The sequence below is a fragment of the Dendrobates tinctorius genome, unplaced genomic scaffold, assembly GCF_039654945.1.
Source record: "Dendrobates tinctorius isolate UK_male_01 unplaced genomic scaffold, ASM3965494v1 ptg000051l, whole genome shotgun sequence".
Classification (NCBI taxonomy): domain Eukaryota; kingdom Metazoa; phylum Chordata; class Amphibia; order Anura; family Dendrobatidae; genus Dendrobates; species Dendrobates tinctorius.
The window spans coordinates 27,275,388-27,300,315 of NW_027361719.1; the positions used below are offsets into that span (position 1 = coordinate 27,275,388).

Sequence of the window (24,928 nt, forward strand, 5' to 3'; positions counted from 1 at the left end):
AGTTTTTCTTGCCCTTCTCTGCTGGCAGTCCATCCTCGCAGGCCAGCCGGTCCGCATACAATCGGACAACGCCACTACTGTGGCTTACATAAACTATCAAGGAGGGTCTCGCAGCAAACACGTGATAACAGAGTTATCAAGGATTCTGTGATGGGAAGGATTCTGTGATGGGCGGAGCGTCATGTTCCCACCCTATAAGCCTTGCAGATTTCAGGGGTGAAAAATTGGACAGCCGATTTTCTTAGTCGTCCGGGTCTTGCATCGGGCGAGTGGTCTCTCAATCCAGCCGTTTTCAACCAAATATGCCACAGATGGGGCACTCCGGACGTTGACCTGATGGTATCTCAGATGAACCACAAGGTTCTTCATTTTGTAGCCAGGTCCCAGGATCCACTAGCCATCAGTTGCGATGCCCTAATGGTCCCGTAGTCCCAAGTCCAGCTGATTTATCTTTTTCCGCCTCTCTCCTTGATTCCGAGAGTGGTTAAAAAAGATAGTCAGAAGGAATTACCATAATCCTGAAAGCTCCAGACTGGCCAAGAAGGGCCTGGTAAACAGAGCTGGGGAATGTGCTCATGGAGGCTTCCAGACCGTCCAGAGATTCTCTCACAAGGCCTCCTCTTCCTCCAGAGTTCAGTCTCTGAGTTTACCAGCATGGCCGTTGAGGCCGCAGTCCTGAAGGAGGCCGGTTTCTCCCATCAGGTCATTCAGACCATGATTAGGGCAAGAAAGCCAGCATCCTCGTGTATCTACCACAGATACTGGAAGGCCTTCTTTCGGTGGAATGAGGACAACAATTAGGTTGCCATGTCTTTTTCCCTTCCTTAAATCCTGGGATTTCTACAAGCAGGTCTTGATTCTGGTCTATCTCTCAGGACTCTAAACTTTTAACCTTGTCCTTGGTGCACTTCAACGTGCTCCTTTTGAGCCCATTCAAGACATTCTTCTTCTCTCCTGTCATGGAAGGTGGCCTTTTTAGTTGCCATTATGTTCATCAGGAGATTTTGTGAGCGACGCTGTCCTGCTGTTTTCCGTTCCTGCTTCTCCATCAGGACAAGGTAGTTCTCAGACCCGTTCCTTCTTTCTTGCCTAAGGTGGTCTCTTCATTTCACATTAATGATGACATTGTCCTTCCCTCTCTTTGTTGTTCTCCGGTTCATCCCCTGGAGAAGTCCCTCCACAAGTTAGATCTGGTCAGAGCTATCAGAGTCTACCTCTCAAGGACTGCTTATTTTTTCCTCTCTGATGCCATTTTTGTTACCTCTGAAGGTTTTTGTAAGGGGCTTACAGCTTCCAAATCCACTATTTCCCGTTGGATTCGTTCGGTAATATTGGAGGCATACCGCGGTAATATTGGAGGCATACCGCGATCAGGACAAACGGCCTCCTCCGGGGGTAAAGGTTTACTCCACCCAGGCGGTGGGAGCTTCCTGGGCTGTTTGTCACCAGGCTTTGTCTTTACGGATTTGTAAAGTTGCGACCTGATCATCTTTGCACACATTCGCAAGGTTTTTCAAGGTTCATACCCATGCATAGTCTGATGCAGGCCTGGGTAGGAAGGTGCTGCAGGCGACGATTACGCACAGGCCGACCTAAGTCTGTTTTCTTGGAATAGTTTTTTACTTCCAACCCTTGGGACTGCTCTGGGACGTCCCATGGTTACCTGTGCCCCCCAATGAAGCGATAAAGAAAGAGGGATTTTTGGTACTCACATAAAATCTTTCTTGGAGCCTTCATTGGGGGACAAAGCACCCTCCCTAACTGTTTGTACCGCTTTGGGCCTACGTACCTTTGTTGTTGGGTTGGTATATATTTTGAGTTTTGTTTGCTACTCCTACTGCTTTAACACTAACTGAGGTACTTTATGTCTGTCAGTGGTTGTATACTGGTGAGGAGGAGCTATTTTTCCTTTTTTGCCTAATGTCAGCCTCCTAGCGACAGCAGCATACGCCTATGGTTACCTGTGTCCCCCAATGACAGCTCCAAGAAAGATATTTTATGGTGAGTACCAAAAATGTCTCTCTTAATAAAATAGTGGTGCTTCTTATAGTCCAATTGTATAATCGTAGCTTATATGAGGGGGAGGCAGCGGTGGAGCAGGGTCCCAGGAGGCAGGGTCACTGCTGCAGGAAGCTGGCGGATGCAGGCGTAGGGTTATACTGCAGGCCTCAGGCTGGTAGGAGGGAGTGTTCGGCGGTGTCCTGCACTTTCCATGGTTTTCAAAGTGGAGTACTTTGGAAGAAAATGGCAGCCGGAGGCGGTGCATCTCCCCACTCCTGCCACTACCAGCTTGCAGCGACCCTGGCACCCTCAACCACTTCTGCTGGTAAGCTACATTTGAATTATTAGACACACCCCACATTATCCCTCAAAATTTGGGGGAAATAAAAGTGCATCTTATAACCCCAAAAATGCATCAGTTACTTTGTAGTATTGGTGTTTTTAGGACACATATGCCCTATTGCATAGTAACTAGTTAAATATCTGTAGTTAGTGAAACAATGGAAAGCAATAGTGGTGTTTGCTTCAAATTAGTCAGAAAGCAGGGATTACGTGTGCTTACTCCAGCTTGTTTGGAAGTCTTTATTGATGCTGTCGCGTCATTGGAACACTTTGATACCAGCTTCTTGCATTACACAGGTCAGTGAATTGGCAGACAAACGTCACCAGTCTTTGGGTTCTCAGCTGCCATCTGTATCTACGGTTTGCCAAGTATGTAACAAGCCTGTAAGCAATGCTGCCACATACAGCTCAGCAATGGAGAAACGGAGAGGGCGACCATCCAGTAAACTCTTAACGCAGATAGAGCAGAAGTACTACAATCAACTGATAGAAAGACCTATACCAGAAAGTAAGTCGCGGAGTAGGAGCTTTCATCTAATGGCCAGTGCGGCACGAGCGGAATAAAATCTCAATGTCTTATGCAGTAGTGGTGTGGATCTGTTCAGACATGAAGGTGGTCACAGGTAAGTATTTTGCCCATGTGTTGCATCTACCAAACTGAATGTGGAAGTAAAGTTTTATTTCAGGTATTCCTACCCACCTAGAGAGCTGCATTGCATTGGAAATTACCTCCATGGGTAACTGGAAACTTGTGTTTCCACTGGTTGCCCTCAAGTAACCAAAGATTGCTTCTATATAAAGCAACACTGGTTTAATTGGTAGATTCTTAGAATCTGTTCTCTAATACGCAAGAAAGTTTTTCCCCATTGAGCCTTCCATGGTTGTCCAGGAATGTGGTATTGAGTGGTCATCAATGTGAGAGGTGGTGGTCTGATGACACCTGCCCCCTGATTAATCGACTGTCTTCTGTGTCAGCCAGATGTACATGGTAGTGGCCGTTGTCAGGTACTGCAGCTTCACACTCCTATTCTGCTTAGTGAGACCACTCTTCAGGGTGTTAAAGCCTACCCCTTGTACAGAGCATATGAAATGCACAGTGTTTGCCTCATATGCTGGTATTAGGTTCTGGGCATTGGCTTATATCCCCGTTCTACCCAGAACATGTATAAAGTGATGTGTCTGAAGGAAATGCCAATAGCAGTCACACATAAGAGGCTCTGAATCTGCTGTCGGGGAAGAGTTGTGAGGTCTTCATACAGTTGTGGCCAAAAGTATTGACACCCCTGCAATTCTGTCAGATAATACTCAGTTTCTTCCTGAAAATGATTGCAAACACAAATTCTTTGGTATTATTATCTTCATTTAATTTGTCTTAAATGAAAAAACACAAAAGGAATTGTCCTAAAGCCAACTTGGATATAATTCGACACCAAACATAAAAAAGAGGGTGGACAAAAGTATTGGCACTGTTCAAAAAAATCATGTGATGCTTCTCTAATTTGTGTAATTAACAGCACCTGTAACTTACCTGTGGCACCTAACAGGTGTTGGCAATAAGTAAATCACACTTGCAGCCAGTTGACATGGATTAAAGTTGACTCAACCTCTGTCCTGTGTCCTTGTGTGTACCACATTGAGCATGGAGAAAAGAAAGAAGACCAAAGAACTGTCTGAGGACTTGAGAAACCAAATTGTGAGGAAGCATGAGCAATCTCAAGGCTACAAGTCCATCTCCAAAGACCTGAATGTTCCGGTGTCTACCGTGCGCAGTGTCATCAAGAAGTTTAAAGCCCATGGCACTGTGGCTAACCTCCCTAGATGTGGACGGAAAAGAAAAATTGACAAGAGATTTCAACGCAAGATTGTGCGGATGTTGGATAAAGAACCTCGACTAACATCCAGACAAGTTCAAGTTGCCCTGCAATCCGAGGGTACAACAGTGTCAACCCGTACTATCCGTCGGCGTCTGAATGAAAAGGGACTGTATGGTAGGAGACCCATGAAGACCCCACTTCTTACCCCGAGACATAAAAAAGCCAGGCTGGAGTTTGCCAAAACTTACCTGAAAAAGCCTAAAACGTTTTGGAAGAATGTTCTCTGGTCAGATGAGACAAAAGTAGAGCTTTTTGGGCAAAGGCATCAACATAGAGTTTACAGGAGAAAAAAAGAGGCATTCAAAGAAAAAAAACACTGTCCCTACTGTCAAACATGGCGGATGTTCCCTGATGTTTTGGGTTTGCTTTGCTGCCTCTGGCACTGGACTGCTTGACCGTGTGCAAGGCATTATGAAGTCAGAAGACTACCAACAAATTTTGCAGCATAATGTAGGGCCCAGTGTGAGAAAGCTGGGTCTCCCTCAGAGGTCATGAGTCTTCCAGCAGGACAATGACCCAAAACACACTTCAAAAAGCACTAAAAAATGGTTTGAGAGAAAGCACTGGAGACTTCTAAGGTGGCCAGCAATGAGTCCAGACCTGAATCCCATAGAAAACCTGTGGAGAGATCTAAAAATGGCAGTTTTTGAGAAGGCACCCTTCAAATATCAGGGACCTGGAGCAGTTTGCCAAAGAAGAATGGTCTAAAATTCCAGCAGAGCATTGTAAGAAACTCATTGATGGTTACCGGAAGCGGTTGGTCGCAGTTATTTTGGCTAAAGGTTGTGCAACCAAGTATTAGGCTGAGGGTGCCAATACTTTTGTCTGGCCTATTTTTGGAGTTTTGTGTGAAATGATCAATGTTTTGCTTTTTGCTTCATTCTCTTTTGTGTTTTTTCATTTATGACAAATTAAATGAAGATAATACCAAAGAATTTGTGTTTGCAGTCATTTTCAGGAAGAAACTGAGTATTATCTGACAGAATTGCAGGGGTGTCAATACTTTTAGCCACAACTGTACACATACACTTGGAAGCCATTTCTGCCAAATTTGATGTGCTGTGTGTGTGACCAGCGTTTCTCCATTTCAGTTGTCTGATCGCTTACTGTGTGATGTTTGTGTCCTGTTTCAGTAGTGTGTGTGTGAGAGAGAATTACTGAATGGTGAAATATAATGCCTGTTCCAGAGAAAATTAGGTGTGATTACCGGATCTGTATTATGTGCTTTCTGGATTTGCAGATATGACTAATGCCTGGTGGTGGATAAAGGACCCAGCTGTTCTGGAATCACTGCTGAAAGCTCTGCACCCCCGAGGGATGCGTGAAAAGTCTTTGCACAAACATCTCACAAAACATCTTGTGCATCTCAAGGAGATGTGCGCCCGGTCTGCCACTGGTAAGAGACTTTTTTATTTTCTACCTGCCATTGTTTCCTGCTTTTATAAATGAATAATTTGATAAAGTAATTATCACAAATTCTTCTTTCTATCATATGTCTTTGTACCTAGATGCTCTCTTCCAGTTCATACCCACTGAAGGTCACCCTGTAAGTCAGGAAAGACTGGACAAATGGTCAGTGGAGCACTGGACATTTCAAGTGGATTTCTCCGTTCTACAATGGGTGGAAGACTTGGAACTGAGGGTCATGATGTCAGACTTGCAGCTACGGGTCAGTCTCACTTACCATTCATGTTGCTTGCACATCCACATTGTGAGAGTAGGTCTAGCCTAAGTGCTCTCACAATAACTTTCATGGCTTTAACATTTTTACAGGGCTGGACCCCTCCTAGTTTAGACTCCATTCGGAGTGACCTAAAATACTTTGAGCACAAAGTAGAAGCATCAGATGATATCCTTGCAAAAGTGAAAAGAGAAGAGGGGCGAGCACACCGAGAGCCAGGTAATCCGCTAGATATAGCTGTGCTCAGGCTGCTGGACCTGGAGCAGAATGTGGAAAGAAGGTACTTGAAGGAACCACTGTGGATATTGAGCGAGGTGCAGCATGAGAAGGTTGTCATCACTGACCCAGAGACCTCGTCTACCACTGAAACGTAAGAGCAGTAATCCCATCCTCTGACTTTACGATGCCTTTACTATCTTTATAGCTTATTCATAATATACGAATCTTTACATTGTCGTTTCTGTTTGTGGCAGTCAGTACAGCATTACACCCCGTCTGCGTCTGTGGCGCCAAACAGTGGAGCGATGCCGAAGTTCAGCTCAGCTATCTCTGTGTGTGCAGCAGCTGGAGAAGTCCTTAGCATGGGAGCGTTCAGTTAATAAAGTGGTAAGAAACTGAATGACGTCTTGTAGCTTTTATTCTGTGCACCTCAATTACTGTGCGTGGTTTGTTTGTTTTTTTACGTTTCATACTATGTGTTTTAAAGAACCCTGCCGTTATTTTTTTCAGACTTGCATTTATTGTCGAAAAGGTGACAATGACGAAAGCTTGCTGCTCTGTGATAGTTGTGATCGTGGTTGCCACACCTACTGCCATCGACCTCGGATGACTGAGATCCCAGATGGGGACTGGTTTTGCCCCAACTGTATTTCTTTAGTAAGTGATTTATAGTAGAGTCTGTTATAAAAGGAAGCCAGGCAGGACTTTTAAGAGTCACCGGATGAACGACATTGCTTGGCCAGGTGGTAATTGGCATGTTCAAGCACCTTTCTTTTCAGAAGTGGATATTCCTTTGCTGAAAAAATTAGCTTTAATTATTTAATAAAACTACAAGTAGTGATTTTCAACAAGTGCGTCCACCATGCTGGTTCTGTGTTAAGCAGTACGTGTCCTGCCTGAAACATCCGCTCTATAGCTGACCCATGTGAATGCACTCTTGCCAAAGGCAAACGAAGTGTTTTCAAAATGACTCTTAAAGTTATTAAATCTTTATAGACATATATTTATAAATTCTGTCAGTTGTGTGTAATCTTATTTTCATTTTTTTTTTTTTTTTAAGCAAAGCGAAAGTGAGTATCTACGACCCAGCGGCTCCTCAAAAAGAGCCAAAAAAAGTGTGCAGCGATATCAAGACAACAGTCCCTTGAAGCAGTCACGCCGCAAAGAGCCAACAGCGGTCTCGCAACAATCCCCAGTAGATATGTCACTAGCAAAACGGAGACGAATCGGAACTCGAAGCCAGTGCCCTGACTTAACGTTCTGCGAGTGAGTCTCAAAGCACACTTTCTTTGCCTCCCCACAGTGGTGCAGTCACCATAAAATACTATTTCTGTATTGCTACATTGAGGCACACAGCAGATTAAGCCGTATGCTGCTGCCACTCAGAGGCTGACACTGGGCACAAACAGCTCCTCCTCAGCCAGGTCAGAAAGCCTTTTTTTTTTTTTTTTTTTTTTGGCCTTTTCAGTGGTGCAATAACCATAAAATACTATTATGCCTCGACAACATTATGTTGCACTTATCTTCATCCATTAAAATCCATAGAAAACTTCTGAAAGAAAAAGATATAGACATCTATAACTTATAAAATGCAAATAAATCCATTTTCTTGTGGCTGATTGAGTACAAAGTCCTGTAGACACTCTGAGATCTTGTTCAAAGCTTTCCCAGAAGAGCGGAGGTGGTTAGTCCCAAAAAGAGGCCATGTTCTACAGGTGCATCTCACAAAATTAGAATAACATCAAAAAGTTAATTTATTTCAGTTCTTCAACACAAAAAGTGAAACTCTTATATTAGATAGTCATTACACACAGAGTGATCTATTTCAAGTGTTTATTTCTCTTAATGTTGATGATTATGGCTTACAGCCAATGAAAACCCAAAAGTCATTATCTCAGGAAATTAGAATACTTCATAACACCAGCTTGAAAAGGGATTTTAAAATTCGAAATGCCGGCCTACTGAAATGTATGTTCAGTAAATGCACTCAATACTTGGTCGGGGCTCCTTTTGCATCAGTTACTGCATCAATGCGGCGTGGCATGGAGGCGAGCAGCCTGTGGCACTGCTGAGGTGTTGTTGAAGCCCAGCTTGCTTTGATAGCAGCCTTCAGCTCGTCTGCATTGCTCTCATCTACCTCTTGACAATATCCCATAGATTCTCTGTGGGGTTAAGGTCAGACGAGTTTGCTGGCCAATCAAGCACAGTGATACTGTTGTTTGTAAACCAGGTATTGGTACTTTTGGCAGTGTGGACAGGTGCCAAGTCCTGCTGGAGAATGAAATTTCCATCTCCAAAAAGCTTGTGGGCAGAGGGGAGTATGAAGTGCTCTAACATTTCCTGGTAGACGGCTGCGCTGACTTTGGTCTTGATAAGACACAGTGGACCTACACCAGCAGATGACATGGCTCCCCAAACCATCACTGATTGTGGAAACTTCACACTAGTCCTCAAGCAGCTTGGATTGTGTGCCTCTCCACTCTTCCTCCAGACTCTGGGATCTTGATTTCCAAGGTCTAGAATGAAGTTTCCACAATCAGTGATGGTTTGGGGAGCCATGTCATCTGTTGGTGTAGGTCCACTGCGTTTTATCAAGACCAAAGTCAGCGCAGCCGTCTACCAGGAAATTTTAGAGCACTTCATGCTTCCCTCTGCCGACGAGCTTTTTGTAGATGGAAATTTCATTCTCCAGCAGGACTTGGCGCATGTCCACACTGCCAAAAGTACCAATACCTGGTTTTAAAACAACAGTATCCCTGTGCTTGATTGGCCAGCAAACTCGCCTGACCTTATTCCCATAGAGAATCTATGGGGTATTGTCAAGATGAAGATGAGAGACACCAGACCCAACATGCTTAAACCAATGGTGTCGCTCAAAAGTACAACTTGTCCCGCAAAAAAAATGACCTCACATGGCTATATTTGACGGAAAAATAAAAAAGTTATGGCTCTGGAAAGAAGGGGAGCGAAAAATGGAAAAAAGCTCTGGTTAAAACCTGTAGTTTTGGCATGGAACTTTCAACAAGCTCATATACAAGTGATGGTGAAATGTTCACCTCCTTTGTGTGTAATTTGGTGTAGTTTATATTCTCCTGATGGAGCAGCAGACACAGACTTGTTCACACCCGTGATATATTCTGGACTCTGCCGTACAATAATGATTTTTTGCACTTAATGCAAAATATAATGCGGCTTGTCCAACTGTTTGGTTAAATTTGGTCATTTATTGTGAATTGCTGGGGACAGCCTTTTAAAGTATCTCATTTTGTGCCATTGATGCCTCTATGTCTGCTGAAGTTGACAGTTTAACTCTTGGCACTCTGGCAGCCAGTTCCTTTCTTTTTTTACCAGAATGCTCATTTTTATTGTAAAAATACTCTTCTAATCTAAGAGCAGGGTTAGCGCTCGTGTAACCATTATTTGTCTGTCATTTAGAATCATTTTGATGGAGATGGAGTCCCATGATGATGCCTGGCCGTTCCTAGAGCCCGTGAACCCGCGCCTTGTGCCTGGATACAGAAAAATCATCAAGAACCCTATGGATTTTTCTACCATGCGGAACAAGTTGCTGAATGCACGGTAAGTCCTTAATAACAAACAGAGTGTATACTACATTAGCATTGTAGAGAATAACCCTGGATTTCCCTCATTTTGATTTTAGAAATTTATTAGAGCAAACTTGTTGAAGGTTTACTATGGCAAGTAGTAACGATAGCATTTTGGTCACTCTTACTAGGATCACTGCATGGTGGTATGATTTTTGCTTTGTCTTTAATGGTTTTTACGGTCACATGATATTGACTGGTGGGTGTCTGACACATGGCACCCACAGGGCTCAGCTCCATTCTGCTAGGTACTGCAGATCTGCTCTTATTCTCTTGAGCTAATTAATACCTGCTTATACACAGTACGCATTGAATGGATAAGTGCAGTGCAGATCTGGTCAATGAATACACCTGCGGAGCAACTACCAGATATTTACTGGGGGTGCTGGTGTTGGATCCCCCTGTGATCTGGTATTGGTGACCTATTACATGGATATGTCATCCATTTCCTGTGACCAGACCACCCCTTAAAAGTAAGATGCATGCTTTCTGTTGATATGCCTTCCAGGGTAGGACAGGAATAGATCTGTATATTTTATCATAAAGCTTCTGTGTATTGAGATTCCAACTCGGTGTGTATAATACAGTCTGCTCCACTCCTTTATCACTGTCTTCTCTCTTCCCGTCTGTAGATATACCAGCTACCAAGAATTTGCAGAAGATGCCGAGCTCGTGTTCAGTAATTGCCAACTGTTTAATGAGGATGACTCTGTCGTCGGGAAGGCTGGACTGGTTCTGAAAAAGTTCTATGAAAGCCGATGGGAGGAATTCAACCAAGAGCGAGAAAACAATTCCCTTTGAGACTGGAGCCGCAATTTCTTAGTTTTACCATTTGTTTGTGCATCTCTGCAACACTGAAAAAAACGGGTTCATCTTTCTTCTTGTCCGTTCATCTTTCAAGGCGCGTGCCACACTTTGAAGAGAAATTTTGACAGCGGGGAAGAATTTCTCATTACATGGGGCCCTTGCACCCCTTCTCAAATCCATTTTCCCAGTGTGTCTGAATTCCTTTCATTCCCTCTGAGGTTGGATTTTTCACTGTTGTCACCAGGGCGGCCTACCCTCAATCAGAAGTAGCTGTGCTACCGTGTCCGGCTCATCTTGGTGGTATCTTCAGTCACATCTCAGTGTTAAGTATGCTTATGTAGACCTGCTACTAAGCGTCCATGAGCCAATATGTTTCACGTCTACTGACCCTGGATATCCCCGCTGAAATATGCACGTTTACATGTATTCCACTGCGACATCTACATTAGCGTAATGTGCAAAATGCATATATTTATACTGTATATGTATACATAGTCCATGCAGTCACCCACCATGGGCACAAGGCTGCCTAATGATGAGCTACAACTTAGCTGTATTAGGTTTGGTCAGAAGTTGTCACATGGCCATGTTTAACGCTTTCAGTATCTGCTCACTCCTTTTTTGTCGCCGGGTTCTTAACCCCTGCACCAGGACCTATTCAATAGCAATAGCGACTTTATTTTATTATTTTGGACCATAGATGAGGTATCTGCTTTCTAGTGTGTGGTGTCATACGGCCAGCGTTCGGTGCCAGAACAATAATTTTGTGTGTCCCGGGCCTGAACTTGGATCTTCTCACCTCTAACCATGTCTTGTTCAATGTGCTGCTTCTTTTGGTTAATCACTGTTTGTTATATAAACCATTTTATTTTTTTTTTAGTCTCAATTGTTTTTCTGCACTACCTCCACCCATGCCAGCGACTTCCTTTTCTGTCATTTGCCCCCTTATGTCGAGATTGAGAGGTACCAGCTATTGCCAAGTAGCAGTACCTTTGGCCTTTATAGGCCTTAAGCACTACAGGGTTCCCAGAGGACATTTGCTACAATCTTTTTTTTTTTTTTTGTATTTTTTTATTATTTGACTTTATAGTGCGTTTTGTAGAATTGATGTTACCTCTTCCTTTCTTATTTACGTTGTGTATTTATTTATCATGGTGTCCGGCTCTACGGCCATTTGCTTTTGGTATTTAATATCTTGTCTGTTTGAACATTTTCCAACCTCCGAAAGACTTTTACCAGTAAGTGCTGTAGCCGTCTGTGTGCACCTCCACCCTGACAGTGACCTTTGGCTTTTATTAGGTTAGACATCATTCATTTGGGTTCCCAAGAAGCATCTTGAGGTTTATTTCAAAAACCTGTCTGCATCCATGCGTCACTGAGAAGTCTGGTCATTCAGGTAGCACAGGACCATTGTGTGGCTTGAAGAAGTAGTCTACTTTTCTTCTTCTATTCATTCCCTGATTGGTCTGGCCAGAGATTCATACATTCATCCATACACTAATCCATTGAATATATAATACTTGGCAAATAAAGAAATGGGAACAAGTTCTTGGTGTAAACCAGAGGGGATCTGTGCACTTGGAGTCAGCCAGTCCATTATATGTTGTTTTGCCTTGAATTTTTATTTTCTAAAGACAAATATTCTCCTTCCATTCTAAAAACCTGCAGTGCCAGCACATTCCACCCCATTCCTTTGATCTAAGTTCTGCCTGCAAGCACAAGTTTTAGGATACGTTCTCGTTTCAGGTTAGTCGTCTTCAGGTTGGTCTGGTATAGCTGATCTTGCACTTTACAAGGGTGATCTTTCCTAGTAGAACATCCCCAAAATCTCACGTCTTTACCCCTTCAGATCTGGAAGTCCAAGGCTCACATGGGTTAGATTGATAGGAATATGGGATAGTGTATTTGGATTATAAAGCAATATTTGACTGCAACCAACACGTTGCATTGTAAAGCAATAAACTGTATTATCCTTTGCACTATACCCAGTGAAATGACGTAGTGTCAAATAATCAACGAGAAAGCGATCTTCTGGAGTCTTACACTGCATTATCACTTCTGTCGGGTAACAAAGTGGGGGACTCAGTTAGTTTTATGACGTGTTTCGCAGGCAGAACTGGGCGGGGATAGATCTTTTTAGATAGATGTAGGCTGGCGCTGCACGTAAATATTTTTATATTTCGGATGTTTAAAAGCTGTTTTTTTTATTTTGGTATTAAGTAGTAGACAACAACCTTTGAAACGAATTTATAAAATGCAGACATATTTATTTTTTCTCTAAGTGACCACCATATCTTTTAAGTAATGTTAAAGCCTTTTTGTTGAGCTATTTGTAATACTTTGATTTCATCATCTGATTTCTCTGGGTGCTGTTGCTTCAGACAGTAATGACCAGGTTTACCTTATTCTAAAGTTGCATGTGTTGATATTCCGCACAAATCTCCACTTTCTTTAAAGTCTAACATTAGATCCTGCGTACTACTGATCTAATGTAGTGGTCGGATAAATTGAGCGATAACATTTGATCTGTCTTTAGTCACCACTAGAGGGAGCTTTGGAGCTCACTCTATACTGTTAATGTACAAACAGTATGCGGCAAGCTCCCCCTAGTGGTGACTGCAGACAGCCATTTTATTTTTAGGCAAAGAAAATGAAAGTTTGTCATCATAAATCATTAAAACTGCAAAAACAAGCAACTTTACTTGTTAAAAATACTCTAGGTTTGTAAAAAGAGGGATGTTTAATTTAATTTTGTACTGCCCACTGCTTAGATTACTGGCTACCTATGCAGGGTGTCAGCCATGTCCAGTCTTTTAGGCAAGGAGCATAGCATTAATACGCTCTTTTCTATAGAGCGTGTAAGCACTGCTCTGAAGCTAGGCAGATTTCTGGATTTGGCCAGCCTCCGTGCTCCTGCGCTCCTCCGATGCTGCAGAGGCAAAGCTGACTTTTCTTGCAGCATCAGGAAGTGCAATGTTCAGACCAGTGTCTCAACGACAACACTGTCCAAGCTATGCCAAAAACAATGCAGACAAAATAAATATATGCAATTTGAACTTAATAAATAATAATTATAATAAATTGCATACAATTAGTAGGATTACACAAGGTAAACCAGTAAAGGGTTATTATAGGATTAATAATGCATGTACAGAAGATTAGATTACACTGCTAACTCCTCCCGACCACCCAGGGTATGTTTTATGTCCACACTGCAGAAACTAGTGGGGTAAAACTTACCTTATAGAGCAGCAGGCCGGATATTTGTAAGTAGTAAGCCCCCACTATCAGATACTAAACCGCATACACAAGTCACCTAGCACTGAAGATAGTCAGGGTAATGATGGCAAAGGAGTCAGAATATCCATACAGACCCCTGTGGTGGTGAATAAGCCTATGTATGTATTATTCACTAATGAAGAGTAGCTCAATTAGGATATATTTTTGTTGACCAAGTTGTTTTTGATATAGCACGATAGTTCTGAATCAAACATGGCAGCCAATGGTAACCTCTCCTATAGGTGTTTTTAAATTTTCCTTCTAGTCCAAACCGTTGAAGAGAATCTGTCAGCAGGTTTTTTTGCTATCCCCCTCTTAAAGGAGCATAATGTAGGCAGAGAAACTGAATCCAACAGTGTATCACTTGGTTTACTAGGTGCTGCTGTTCTAACTCAATCAGATCTTTCTAAATTGAGTGCAGCAGAGCTGAGGAAGCAAACCCCGCCCACACCATACTCTGTGTGCAAAGTCCTTAGACAGGTGCTTAGTTACAGTACTAGTTTGGCAATGTTAATCTTATTAGTGATAAATCCTTCACATCCCTGAATTCTGTGTTTCAGCTTCTTATCTCCTGCTGTCTTCAGTTTACATAGTAAAAACTTGCTGATCGATTCCCTTTAAATCGGTCAGGAGTGCACCCTTTAAAAACGACAAGTGGGAGGCTGGGCAGCAGTGGGCCCTAAGGATTGATAACAACCCTTTAGTCAGTACAGATTGTTTCTTTGAGCTGATAAGGTAAAAACTATTCACTTTATGGCAGACTTTTGTTACAACTTTAATTTTAATATTAATTGTCAATAGTTAAAGGGCAGTTTTCAAAATGTCAACATTGTCCTCCCTTATAGGATGTATCCAAAGTTTTTGTTCTCTATATTAACTGCCCTGTTCTTTCCTGAGAAATATTGTTTTATCAAAGCCCAGTGATGATTGGCATAGGTGGGTATTGGTTTATTCTTGCTGTGCATGGACCCTTCTTATCAATTTGACTGATACCACATGTGAGCTGTGTCTGCTCTCACATCACTATATGAGCTCTCTGATAATCCAGTTTGTGACACGGAGGCCTTGACATTTCAGTGCAGTGTGTTACAGTTCCTTACAATTGAGGCTTCATTTCAAACACGAGTCCCTTCCATGGAAGGTATATGTAACAAAGCTGGCAGCAGAAATATTGCCGAAATATGCGCAACAACACAAAACAGAATAGGAAAAACACAGGTTTAGTCTTTGCTACACTGAATGAGAGTGAGGGTGTGGATTTTCTACCGGTGCACTAAGCATCTCTGTATGACTGCATAACCCATCACGGTCAGTCCTGCAGCTACGACGGTGCTTTGGACCCACACCAGAATTACCCCCACCAGCTCTCACATCCTCCTATATTATTTTTTATATATATGTAACCAAACTGTGTTATAGTGACTTTTGATAAATGTACAGTTTTTTCTGTGAATTTTAAATTTATTTCTTTCTATATTTTTAGGACCAATCTCGTTTTTAAGAAATTAAACAAACAAAAAAAAAAAAATTTAGTACTTCACGTTGTCGCACATGTGCTGTAGTGTGCCCTTTAGCAGCTGAAATAAAATAAAAATGAGTCATAGAAATGTATTCATCTTTGTTTATTTTTCTCATACCTTGAAGCAACACGAGCATGAACCAAGCATTGAGACCATACAGTTTGTATGTATTGTGAGTGCTTGTCCAAATGTTCCATACCTGATATGATTATCACTAGACTGTTAAAGGAACAGTGCAGTTAGGAATGGATAGATATATAGTGGCATGTAAAAGTTTGGGCACCCCTGGTCAAAATTAATGGTATTGTCAACAGTTAACGAACGCCGATACACCTTTTAACGGTGGCAGTGAAGGGTACTTATGCCTCAGCGCCGCTTTTTAACAGCGCTGAGAAGTGTATATTGCCCCCCCAGAGTCAGAATTTCTCCGGCGTCTCGGCTACCGGGGGTAACTGAGCCCCCAGAGAACATGATTCTGGTTGGTTTTTACCGACCCCAGTGTTGCAATCGCCGTTATTAACGGAATAATGGCAATCGCAAAAAAAAAGGTCCAATTTCCCATCGCACATAACAGGAGAGAGAAATGGGGTCCCCAGATTCTCCCCAGTACCTACGGTGTCTGGACCCTCCTGCATCCTTCCCGGCCACCAGGCGTCGTCTTCCGAGAAGAAAATGGGCACATGCGCAGTGCACCCACCGAGATCTGCCAGCCGGCACCCGGCAACAATAGGAAATTGTTCCTATTGGGTCATTTTGATCACTGATAGACCCCATCACAGTGATCAACATGAAAAAAATAGTAAATCAAACCCCCCTTTACCACACCGTTACGTAAAAATAATAGAAAAAAAATGTATTTCCATTTTCTCTAATAACCCCCCACGACAGCACGCAGGAGGAGGATGTCATCCAAAAAGGGACAAGAAATACAAAAGAGGTCAAATAGCCCCTCCTACCTCCATTCCCCAGTGTTTTCCCTGTCCCTATTGGGTTGAAGAGGTCATCGGTGCTCTGTCGGCGGCAGAGACCGGACAATTACCTTTAAGCTGGAGGTCGGTCGGTTTCCCTCGCCCTCTCCTGGATGCTGCTCCTGTCTCCTCAGGACTCGGAAAAAGAAGAAATGGTGTGCGCTCTAGTCTAGAGGGCGAGGTGCTGGTGGAATGGACAAATGAGGTCCTGAAGAATAAAGAGCCGTGATTCACTGCACACTCTTTCAGATTATTTGCAAAATAAGGTAAGTTTATTAAATGGTGCTGAACAAAAATATTCCATGCATAATTCAACTGAAAGACCTAACGTTTCGACCCTCCTGGGTCTTAGTCATGAGGTTACTTAGTTCCAGAGATAAAGGGAGTATGATGCACCATTTTATTTGTAATCCCCCCGTTACTTATAGTTTTTCCAGCAAGATGGTGCACCATCATTTTATGGGTGTCAGGTCCGAGCTTTTCTACAAGGAATCTGACCCTTTCAGACCAGCATTTCTTCTGCGATGTTGCTATCAGTTTGCCAAGAGTGGGAGAAGAGGGTTGCCTTGACAATCCAACACAATGGGCAACACTTTGAACACATTTTATAAGTGGTCATAAACTTGTAAATAACTCATGAAAGAATAAAGTTACATTAAAACCAAGCACACCATTGTTTTTCTTGTCAAATTCTCAATAAGTTTGATGTCACATGACCCTCTTCCCATTGAAAAAAATTTAGTTTGATCCAAAATGGCCAACTTAAAAATGGCCGCCATGGTCACCACCCATCTTGAAAAGTTTCCCCCCTCCCAAATACTAATGTGCCACAAACAGGAAGTTGATATCACCAACTATTTGCATTTTATTTAGGTGTATCCATATAAATGGCCCACCCTGTATAATGGTTGATAAAAGTGGCCGTCTGGGAATTGGAGACCTTAGGATGTGGGGGCTGTGTGCAGGCTCAATAGCGGCGCTCCCGCACCCACCTGGAGGTATTGGCACCGCTATTGAGCCTGCACACAGCCCCCACATCCTAAGGTCTCCAATTCCCAGACGGCCACTTATATCAACCATTATACATATTTATAAGTAACTGGGGATTACAAATAAAAAAGGGGATCTTTCCCTAATGGTGCATCATACTCCCTTTATCTCTGTAACTAAGTAACCTCATCACTAAGATCCAGGAGGGTCGAAACGTTGGGTGTGTCAGTTGAATTATGCATGGAATTTTTTTGTTCAGCACCATTTAATAAACTTACCTTGCAAATAGTCTGAAAGAGTGTGTGGTGAATCACGGTTCTTTATTCCTCAGGACAGTTGCTCCCTGGTCCGTGCCTCCGGGTAAGGTCCAGGGAGTTCTTGGGCGGGAGATCTCTCTGAGCTCTCCGTGCCCATCTCTTTCCCCCTGCTCTGGCGTCGGACAGCTGCTCGGCGAGGAGGCTTGCTTCCAGCTCCCCTCGCTGCATACTCCGCGGTGCCGGCGGCTGGAAGTGATGTCATATGCTGGCCGGCATGCTGGTATCGTCACTTCTGGTTTCTGTGTTCCAGCGTGGAACGCAGCGGCAATTTTAAAATAAAGAACCCGGTTGATTCCTAGCAAAAGTTCCACCAACCAGGGGAAACTGGGGGAGGAGCCCTTCAGCTCGGAGGGAAGGCGCTGGTTCGGTCGCCCTATTTAAGGAGCCCCGGACAGAAGAACAGGCAAGGGTAGGACAAATGTTAGCAATGGAGTCTAAGCCTTTCCACTCTGCGTCTGTGGAGCCCAGCACTAATCCAATCCCTGAGAGTATGCAGGCATTGGGTCTTCTCCAGGGTCTAGTTATGGTAATAGAGACCAATTCTACCTTCTCTTTCAGGGGGACAAGGATGCTGCACCCAAGAGCAAATCCAAGGCCACTAGCCACAAATGTGTGTTGTGTGCCAACAGACTCTCCTCCTCACATGGCAAACTTTTATGTCAGGAGTGTATTGAAAAAGTCCTGAAGGAAGAAGGTCCTTCCTTAAAGGAAGACATTCAGAGCATTGTGCGTCAGGAGATGCAAGCTTCCCTGGCATGCTCCCAGCCTGCACCAGCCCCTAGTGCCCCTCCAGCAAAAAAAGAGGAAGATGCAGCAACTAGAGGATTCGGATTCTCAGAAATATAAAAGACCCTTTCGGCCCCCCTCAGGAGCAGAGGCAAAGGGAAGAAAGACAGGAAGATGGAGCTACCACAAAAGAGGCAAGGGTAGAAATCTTTTTCTCTCCTGTGACTAGCGTCAGAGTAAACCATGACGCTCAAAGAGAAGTAGGAGGTCGCATTTCTCACTTCCTTCCGGAATGGCAAAAAAAAATCTACCAACCCATGGGTCTTAAGATCCATCCAGGAGTGGGTGAAGATAGAATTTACCTCCTACCCTCCTCAGAGTAAGAATCACGCAACTCTCTACACAGACGCTCCAGGCCTCCCTGATATCAGGCATCGAGAAACTACTAGCTTCGAGGGCAATTTCTCCAGTTCCAGAGGGAGAAGAGAACCAGTGTCACTACTCTAAGCTCTTTTTAATAAAAAACAGATGGGTCCCACCGAATTATAATAAATTTGAAGCCTCTGAACCCATATATCCATTACAGGAGATTCAAGATGGAGTAAATCAGATCAGCAGTTCCCCTGATAGGGGATGGGTTCGCTATGGCAACAATCGATCTACGGGACGCATATTATCATATCCCAATTCATCCCTAACATCAGGTGCTACAGGGGCACATACAGACGACTTCGCAGATTCTGACGTCACTGGGATGGTTGATAAATCTACAAAAATGAGATGTCACTCCCTCCACAAAGAAAGCCTTCCTGGGAGTCCTCTTGGACTCACGGTCACAGACATCCTTTTTGCCCAGAGACAAACAGAGCGAACTGAGAGCAAGGATAAACACCCTAAAAAGCAGGAGACTGGTGTCCCTAAGGTTTGCTATGTCAGTCCTCGGCTCCAGTGGCCTGGACCCAGGCACACACCAGAGATCTGCAGAGTTTTATACAAAGAAAACAGAAAGCAAAAAACACAAATATCCTGAACTAAAAAGTAAAAAATAAACTGCAAATAATGCATAAAGGTAATAATAATAATAGGGTATTTAGTAAACATAATTTTGATCAAAATAATGTACAAGCCATCCCGCCACGTCACGGCAACCCTTGTGGGACAGTCCCTACTCTAGTATTTAAAACCTTTTCACTTGCCAAGTGACGTGAATGTGAACAAGGATCGAGCGGCTGAACCACTAGTAAAAGCTTAGGCCAGACAGGATGGTTTTCCCAGCTCAGAAAGAGGGCAGTCACACCCATATATGCACTGAATGCACAATGAAAAGAATAAAAAACGAATCTGAACTGAGAAAAGTAAGTTAATGTGTATGCACAATGTAAGTACATATTAACACATGACCATTAACCCCTTCCTGACATCCGACGTACTATCCCGTCCATGGGACCCGGGCCCCTATGCCCATGGACGGGATAGTACGTCTACCGCGATCAGCGGCACCCACGTGGTGTGCGCCGCTGATCGCGGCCGGGTGTCAGCTGATTATCACAGCTGACACCCGGCACAATGTGTCAGGGGCGGTCACGGCTCCCTCCGTGCTTCCCTGAGCCCCCCACGGCAGCGCAATGTGGAGCGCTGCTGCGGGGGGCTCCTTTCCTGCAGGCCCCCGAATCCAAGATGGCGACGGGGGCCTGCAGGAAGCCTTCTGCACTGCCTGTGACAGATCGCTGATCTGTCACAGGACAGTGATGTCCCACCTGGGACTATGTAATAAAGTTAAAAAAAAATAAAAAAAGTGTTAAAATAATTTTTAAAAAATCGCCAAATAAATTAGAAAAAAAAAAAATATCCCCCCAATAAATCCATTTTTTGGAAATAAAAAAAACAAAAACAATAAAAGTACACATATTAGGTATCGCCGCGTCCGTAACGACCCGCCCTATAAAACTGTCCCATTAGTTAACCCCTTTAGCGAACCCCTTAAAAAATAAAAATAAAAAACGAAGCAAAAAATAATGATTTATTATCATACCGCCAAACAAAAAGTGTAATAACGCGCGATCAAAAAGACGCATATAAATATCCATGGTACCACTGAAAACGTCATCTTGTCCCGCAAAAAACGAGCTGCCAAACAGCATCATCAGCGAAAAAATAAAAAAGTTATAGCTCGCAGAATAAAGCGATGCAAAAATAATGATTTTTTATATAAAATAGTTTTCATTGCATAAAACCGACAAAACATAAAAAAAGACCTAAATGAGACCTTTATCAATTTTACCGCACGTGGAACGGTGTAAACGCACCCCCCCAAAAGAAATTCATGAAACGCTGGTTTTTGTTCATTCTGCTTCCCAAAAATCGGAATAAAAAGTGATCAAAAAATGTCACATGCCCGAAAATGGTACCAATAAAAACGTGAACTCGTGCCGCAAAGAATAAGACCTCACATGACTCGGTGGGTCAAAATACAGAGAAATTATAGCTCTCAATATGTGGTGATGCAAAAACTATTTTTACAATAAAAAGCGTCTTTTAGCGTGCGACAGCTGCCAAACATAAAAACCGCCATAAATAGTAAATCAAACCCCCCGTTATCACCCCCTTAGTTAGGGAAAAATAATAAAATAAAAAAAGATGGATTTTTGGTTCTTACCGTAAAATCTCTTTCTTGGAGCCTTCATTGGGGGACACAGATTACCATAAGGTGTATGCTGCTGCTGCTAGGAGGCTGACACTATGCAAAACAAGAAAATTAGCTCCTCCCCGGCAGTATACACCCACCGACAGGCACTAAGCACCCCAGTTGGTGAGAAAGCAGTAGGAGAAGCAACGAAAACTCTAAACATATGTACCAACCCAAAAAGGGACCCAAAGACCCAACATGGTACAACTTAAACAGGGACGGTGCTGTGTCCCCCAATGAAGGCTCCAAGAAAGAGATTTTACGGTAAGAACCAAAAATCCATCTTTCTTTATCGCCTTATTGGGGGACACAGATTACCATGGGACGTTCCAAAGCAGTCCCAAGGGAGGGAACAGCAATAAGGAACGAAAGAACAGGAAGGGCTTAGGTCGGACGGTGTGCCACCGCCGTCTGCAGAACCTTCCTACCAACAACTGCATCAGACGAGATCTGGGTATGAACCCTGTGGAACCTCGCAAAAGAGTGCAAGGACGACCAGGTCGCGGCCCTGAAAATTTATGAAGCCGAAGCCTGGTGACGAACGGCCCACGAAGCTGCCACATCTCGGGTAGAGTGAGCTCTCACTCCCGGAGGGGGCCATTTTTCCTGAAGTCGGTACGCTTCCAGAATGGTAGAACGAGTCCAGCGAGCGATCGTGGATTTGGATGCCGGAAGCCCTTTCCGGCGACCTTCAGGGATGACCAGCAATGAATCGGACTGACGAAGAGAAGAGGTCTGCCGAGAGAGACCCGCAAGGCTCTAACTACCTCCAGTTTGTGAAGTGACTTCTCAAGAGGGTGAGAAGGAGCAGGACAAAAGGATGGGAGAACAATATCCTCATTGATGTGAAAAGAGGATACCACCTTTGGAAGAAAAGAAGGAACGGGCCTGAAGACAACCTTATCCTGATGGCGAATCAGGTAAGGGGAACGACATGACAAGGCCGCCAAGTCGGAAACTCTTCTGAAGGATGTAATGGCAATCAATTAGGTCATTTTCCAGGAGAGGAGAGATAAGGGAATGTCCTGGATAGGCTCGAACAGCGCCTTTTGGAGAGCGCTAAGGACGAGATTGAGATCCCACGGGTCTATCGGCGAATGATGAGGTGGGGCCACATGGGCGACCCCTTGGAGGAAGGTCTTAACCTGCGGTAAAGGAGCGAGCTCTCTTTGGAAGAGGATAGATAGAGCGGAGACCTGGCCCTTGAGGGTACTGAGCGGCAGACCCGCATTCAACCCAGACTGGAGAAAACCAAGTATGGATGGAATGGCAAAGGATATTGGAAAGATTCCCTTATCGTCGCACCAACGGAAAAACGCCTTCCAGTACCTGTGGTAAATGCGGGAAGAGGCTGGTTTTCTGGCTCTGGTCATAGTCTGAATAACCTGGCTGGACAGACCTGATTCTTTCAGGATCGCGGCCTCAATGGCCATGCCGTTAAATTCAGAGAATGAAAATTCTCGTTAGAAAGGTGGCCTTGCAAGGGAAGGTCTGGACGGTCTGGAAGGCTCCAGGGAACGTCCGCGAGCATATTCACCAGCTCTGCGTACCAAGGACGTCTTGGCCAGTCTGGAGCCAATAGAATCACTGGGACGCCTTCCGATTTTATCTTCTTGACCACTCTTGGGATCAAGGGAAGAGGCGGAAACAGATAAGGAAGTTGGAATTGGGACCACGGAATTACTAGGGCATCGCAGGCGACAGCTAGGGGGTCCCTGGACCTGGCTACGAAGCATGGAACCTTGCGGTTCATTCGAGATGCCATGAAACCGACATCCGGAATGCCCCAGCGCTGGAATATCTGATCGAAGACTGAGGGATGAAGAGCCCATTCACCTGATGCTAGGCCTTGACGGCTCAGGAAGTCGGCTGCCCAATTTTCCACTCCTGGAATGTGAACGGCGGAGATTGCCGGAACGTAACATTCTGCCCAGCGCAGTATCCTGGTCACCTCCGACATTATTTGCTTGCCGCGCGTGCCCCCCTAGTGGTTTATGTACGCCACAGCCGTGGCATTGTCCGGCTGAATGCGGACTGGTTTGCCTACGAAGAGAGGCTGCCAGCGGAGCAGGGCCAGAAAGATCGCTCTTATCTCCAGAAGATTGATAGGGAGGAGAGCTTCGTGTGGATTCCAGCGTCCTTGGGCCGTATTCTGATGGAACACTGCTCCCCGTCCTAGAAGACTGGCATCGGTGGTGATGACTTGCCACTGAAGCGGAAGAAAGGACCTCCCTTGTATAACTGATGCTGGCATTGCCCACCAAGTCAAGGATTGCCTTACTCTGAGAGGAAGGGGAATGGGGCAGTCCAGAGACAACGTGGTTTGTCCCAGGCTGAGAGAAGGGACAGCTGAAGGGGGCGAAGGTGAAATTGTGCAAAAGGCACTGCTTCCATGGAAGCTACCATCTTCCCCAGAACCTTCATGCAGGACCGAAGGGAAATGGGCATTGGCCTTCTGAGGGTTCGGATTCCCTTGGAGAGGGCCGTAAATTTTTCTTTCGTAAGAAACACCCGGGCTAGATTTGTGTCGAACTCCATGCCCAGAAAGGTCAGACACTGAGTGGGGGTCAGAACGGACTTCTCCTTGTTGACTATCCATCTGAGGCGGCAAAGAGTATCTAGGGTTATCTGAAGGCTCTGAAGACAGTTTTGACGGGACGAGCCCTTGATCAGGAGATCGTCCAGATAAGGGATGATGAGGATCCCCCTGGAGCGAAGAATGGCCATGACTGTCGCCATCACCTTCGTGAAAACGCGGGGAGCAGAGGCTAGCCCGAAGGGAAGAGCCGTGAACTGGTAGTGATTTTCTTGAATCGCAAAACGAAGATATTCTTGATGTTGCAAGCACACAGGAATGTGAAGATATGCATCCTGTATGTCCACAGAACAGAGAAACTCCCCGGGTTCCATTGAGGCTATCACCGAGTGCAGGGACTCCATCTTGAAGTGGAGGATCCTTATGTGGCAGTTGAGCAACTTGAGGTCCAAGATTGGACGAAGGGAGCCATCTTTTTTTTTTTTTTGGGAACTACGAAAAGGTTTGAGTAGAACCCTGAAAACCATTCGTTTGAAAGAACGGGGAAGATAACTCCGGCGGAAAGAAGGGAGGAAACGGCTTGAAGAAACCCTGGAATTTGGGACCGCTGACTTGGTGATAGCGACAGGAAGAAGCGCCAGATTGGGGGGGGGAATTCGATTTGTATCCGGACATGGTGACTTCCCTGACCCAAGCGTCGTCGACAACAGACAGCCATGCGTCCATGAAAGAGGAAAGTCTGCCTCCCACCCTGGAAGAATTTCCGGGTGTGGGTGACCCGTCACTTTGAGGAAAATCTACCGGAACGGGAGCCTGAGGACCTGGAGGGTTGGCCTCTTGATCTCCAGCGGGGAGCTGTACGATGGTTTTCTGCGATCTCTGGAGACAGAGGGGCCGGTCCTGCTGGGATGATCCTTCTGCTGAAGGGAAGGGACGAAAGGACCTAAACGGCCACGGAGAGGTACTTATACCACCTGTGGCATTGGAGATTATTCTGATCCAGCTTGGTGACAAAGAGTCTAGAAATGCCAGGTTAGTGAGCGTCTTCTTGGAGGTGGTAACCGCGCTCCAAGACTTCAACCATAGAATACGGCGTATAGCAACTATGTTGCTGTTAGCTCTTGCTACACAGCCGGCCGCATCTAAGGCGGCAGCCAAAAGGTATTTACCCGCATGATTATTTTGTTCTGCCAGACCAGCCAACTTGTCCTGAGGGGCAGATGACAGAATGCCCCTGCGAAGAATTTTTGCCCAAGCTGAAATGACTTTTGGCACCCAGGCAAAAGCAAAAAATAGGGCAGAAAGAGGCGCTGGATGCTTCAAAGAGGATAGACGAGAAACTGATGGGTCCACTTCGGGAGCTTTCGTCCATTTTGT

General features: G+C 44.5%; 1 protein-coding gene across 5 annotated transcripts in view; it reads left to right on the top strand.

The window, feature by feature from the left end:
- Nucleotides 1-15,419, top strand: part of BAZ2A (bromodomain adjacent to zinc finger domain 2A) — a 102,850-nt gene extending 87,431 nt beyond the window's left edge. For all 5 annotated transcript variants that reach the window (XM_073576904.1, XM_073576903.1, XM_073576901.1 and 2 more), the window contains exons 21-29: nt 2,641-2,851; nt 5,458-5,613; nt 5,726-5,886; nt 5,991-6,268; nt 6,372-6,504; nt 6,628-6,774; nt 7,178-7,383; nt 9,553-9,696; nt 10,355-15,419. In XM_073576904.1, the coding sequence (XP_073433005.1) occupies nt 2,641-2,851; nt 5,458-5,613; nt 5,726-5,886; nt 5,991-6,268; nt 6,372-6,504; nt 6,628-6,774; nt 7,178-7,383; nt 9,553-9,696; nt 10,355-10,523 (1,605 nt within the window). In that variant the 3' untranslated portion in view covers nt 10,524-15,419. The remainder of the gene's footprint in view (nt 1-2,640; nt 2,852-5,457; nt 5,614-5,725; nt 5,887-5,990; nt 6,269-6,371; nt 6,505-6,627; nt 6,775-7,177; nt 7,384-9,552; nt 9,697-10,354) is intronic.
- The last annotated feature ends 9,509 nt before the right edge of the window (nt 15,420-24,928 follow it).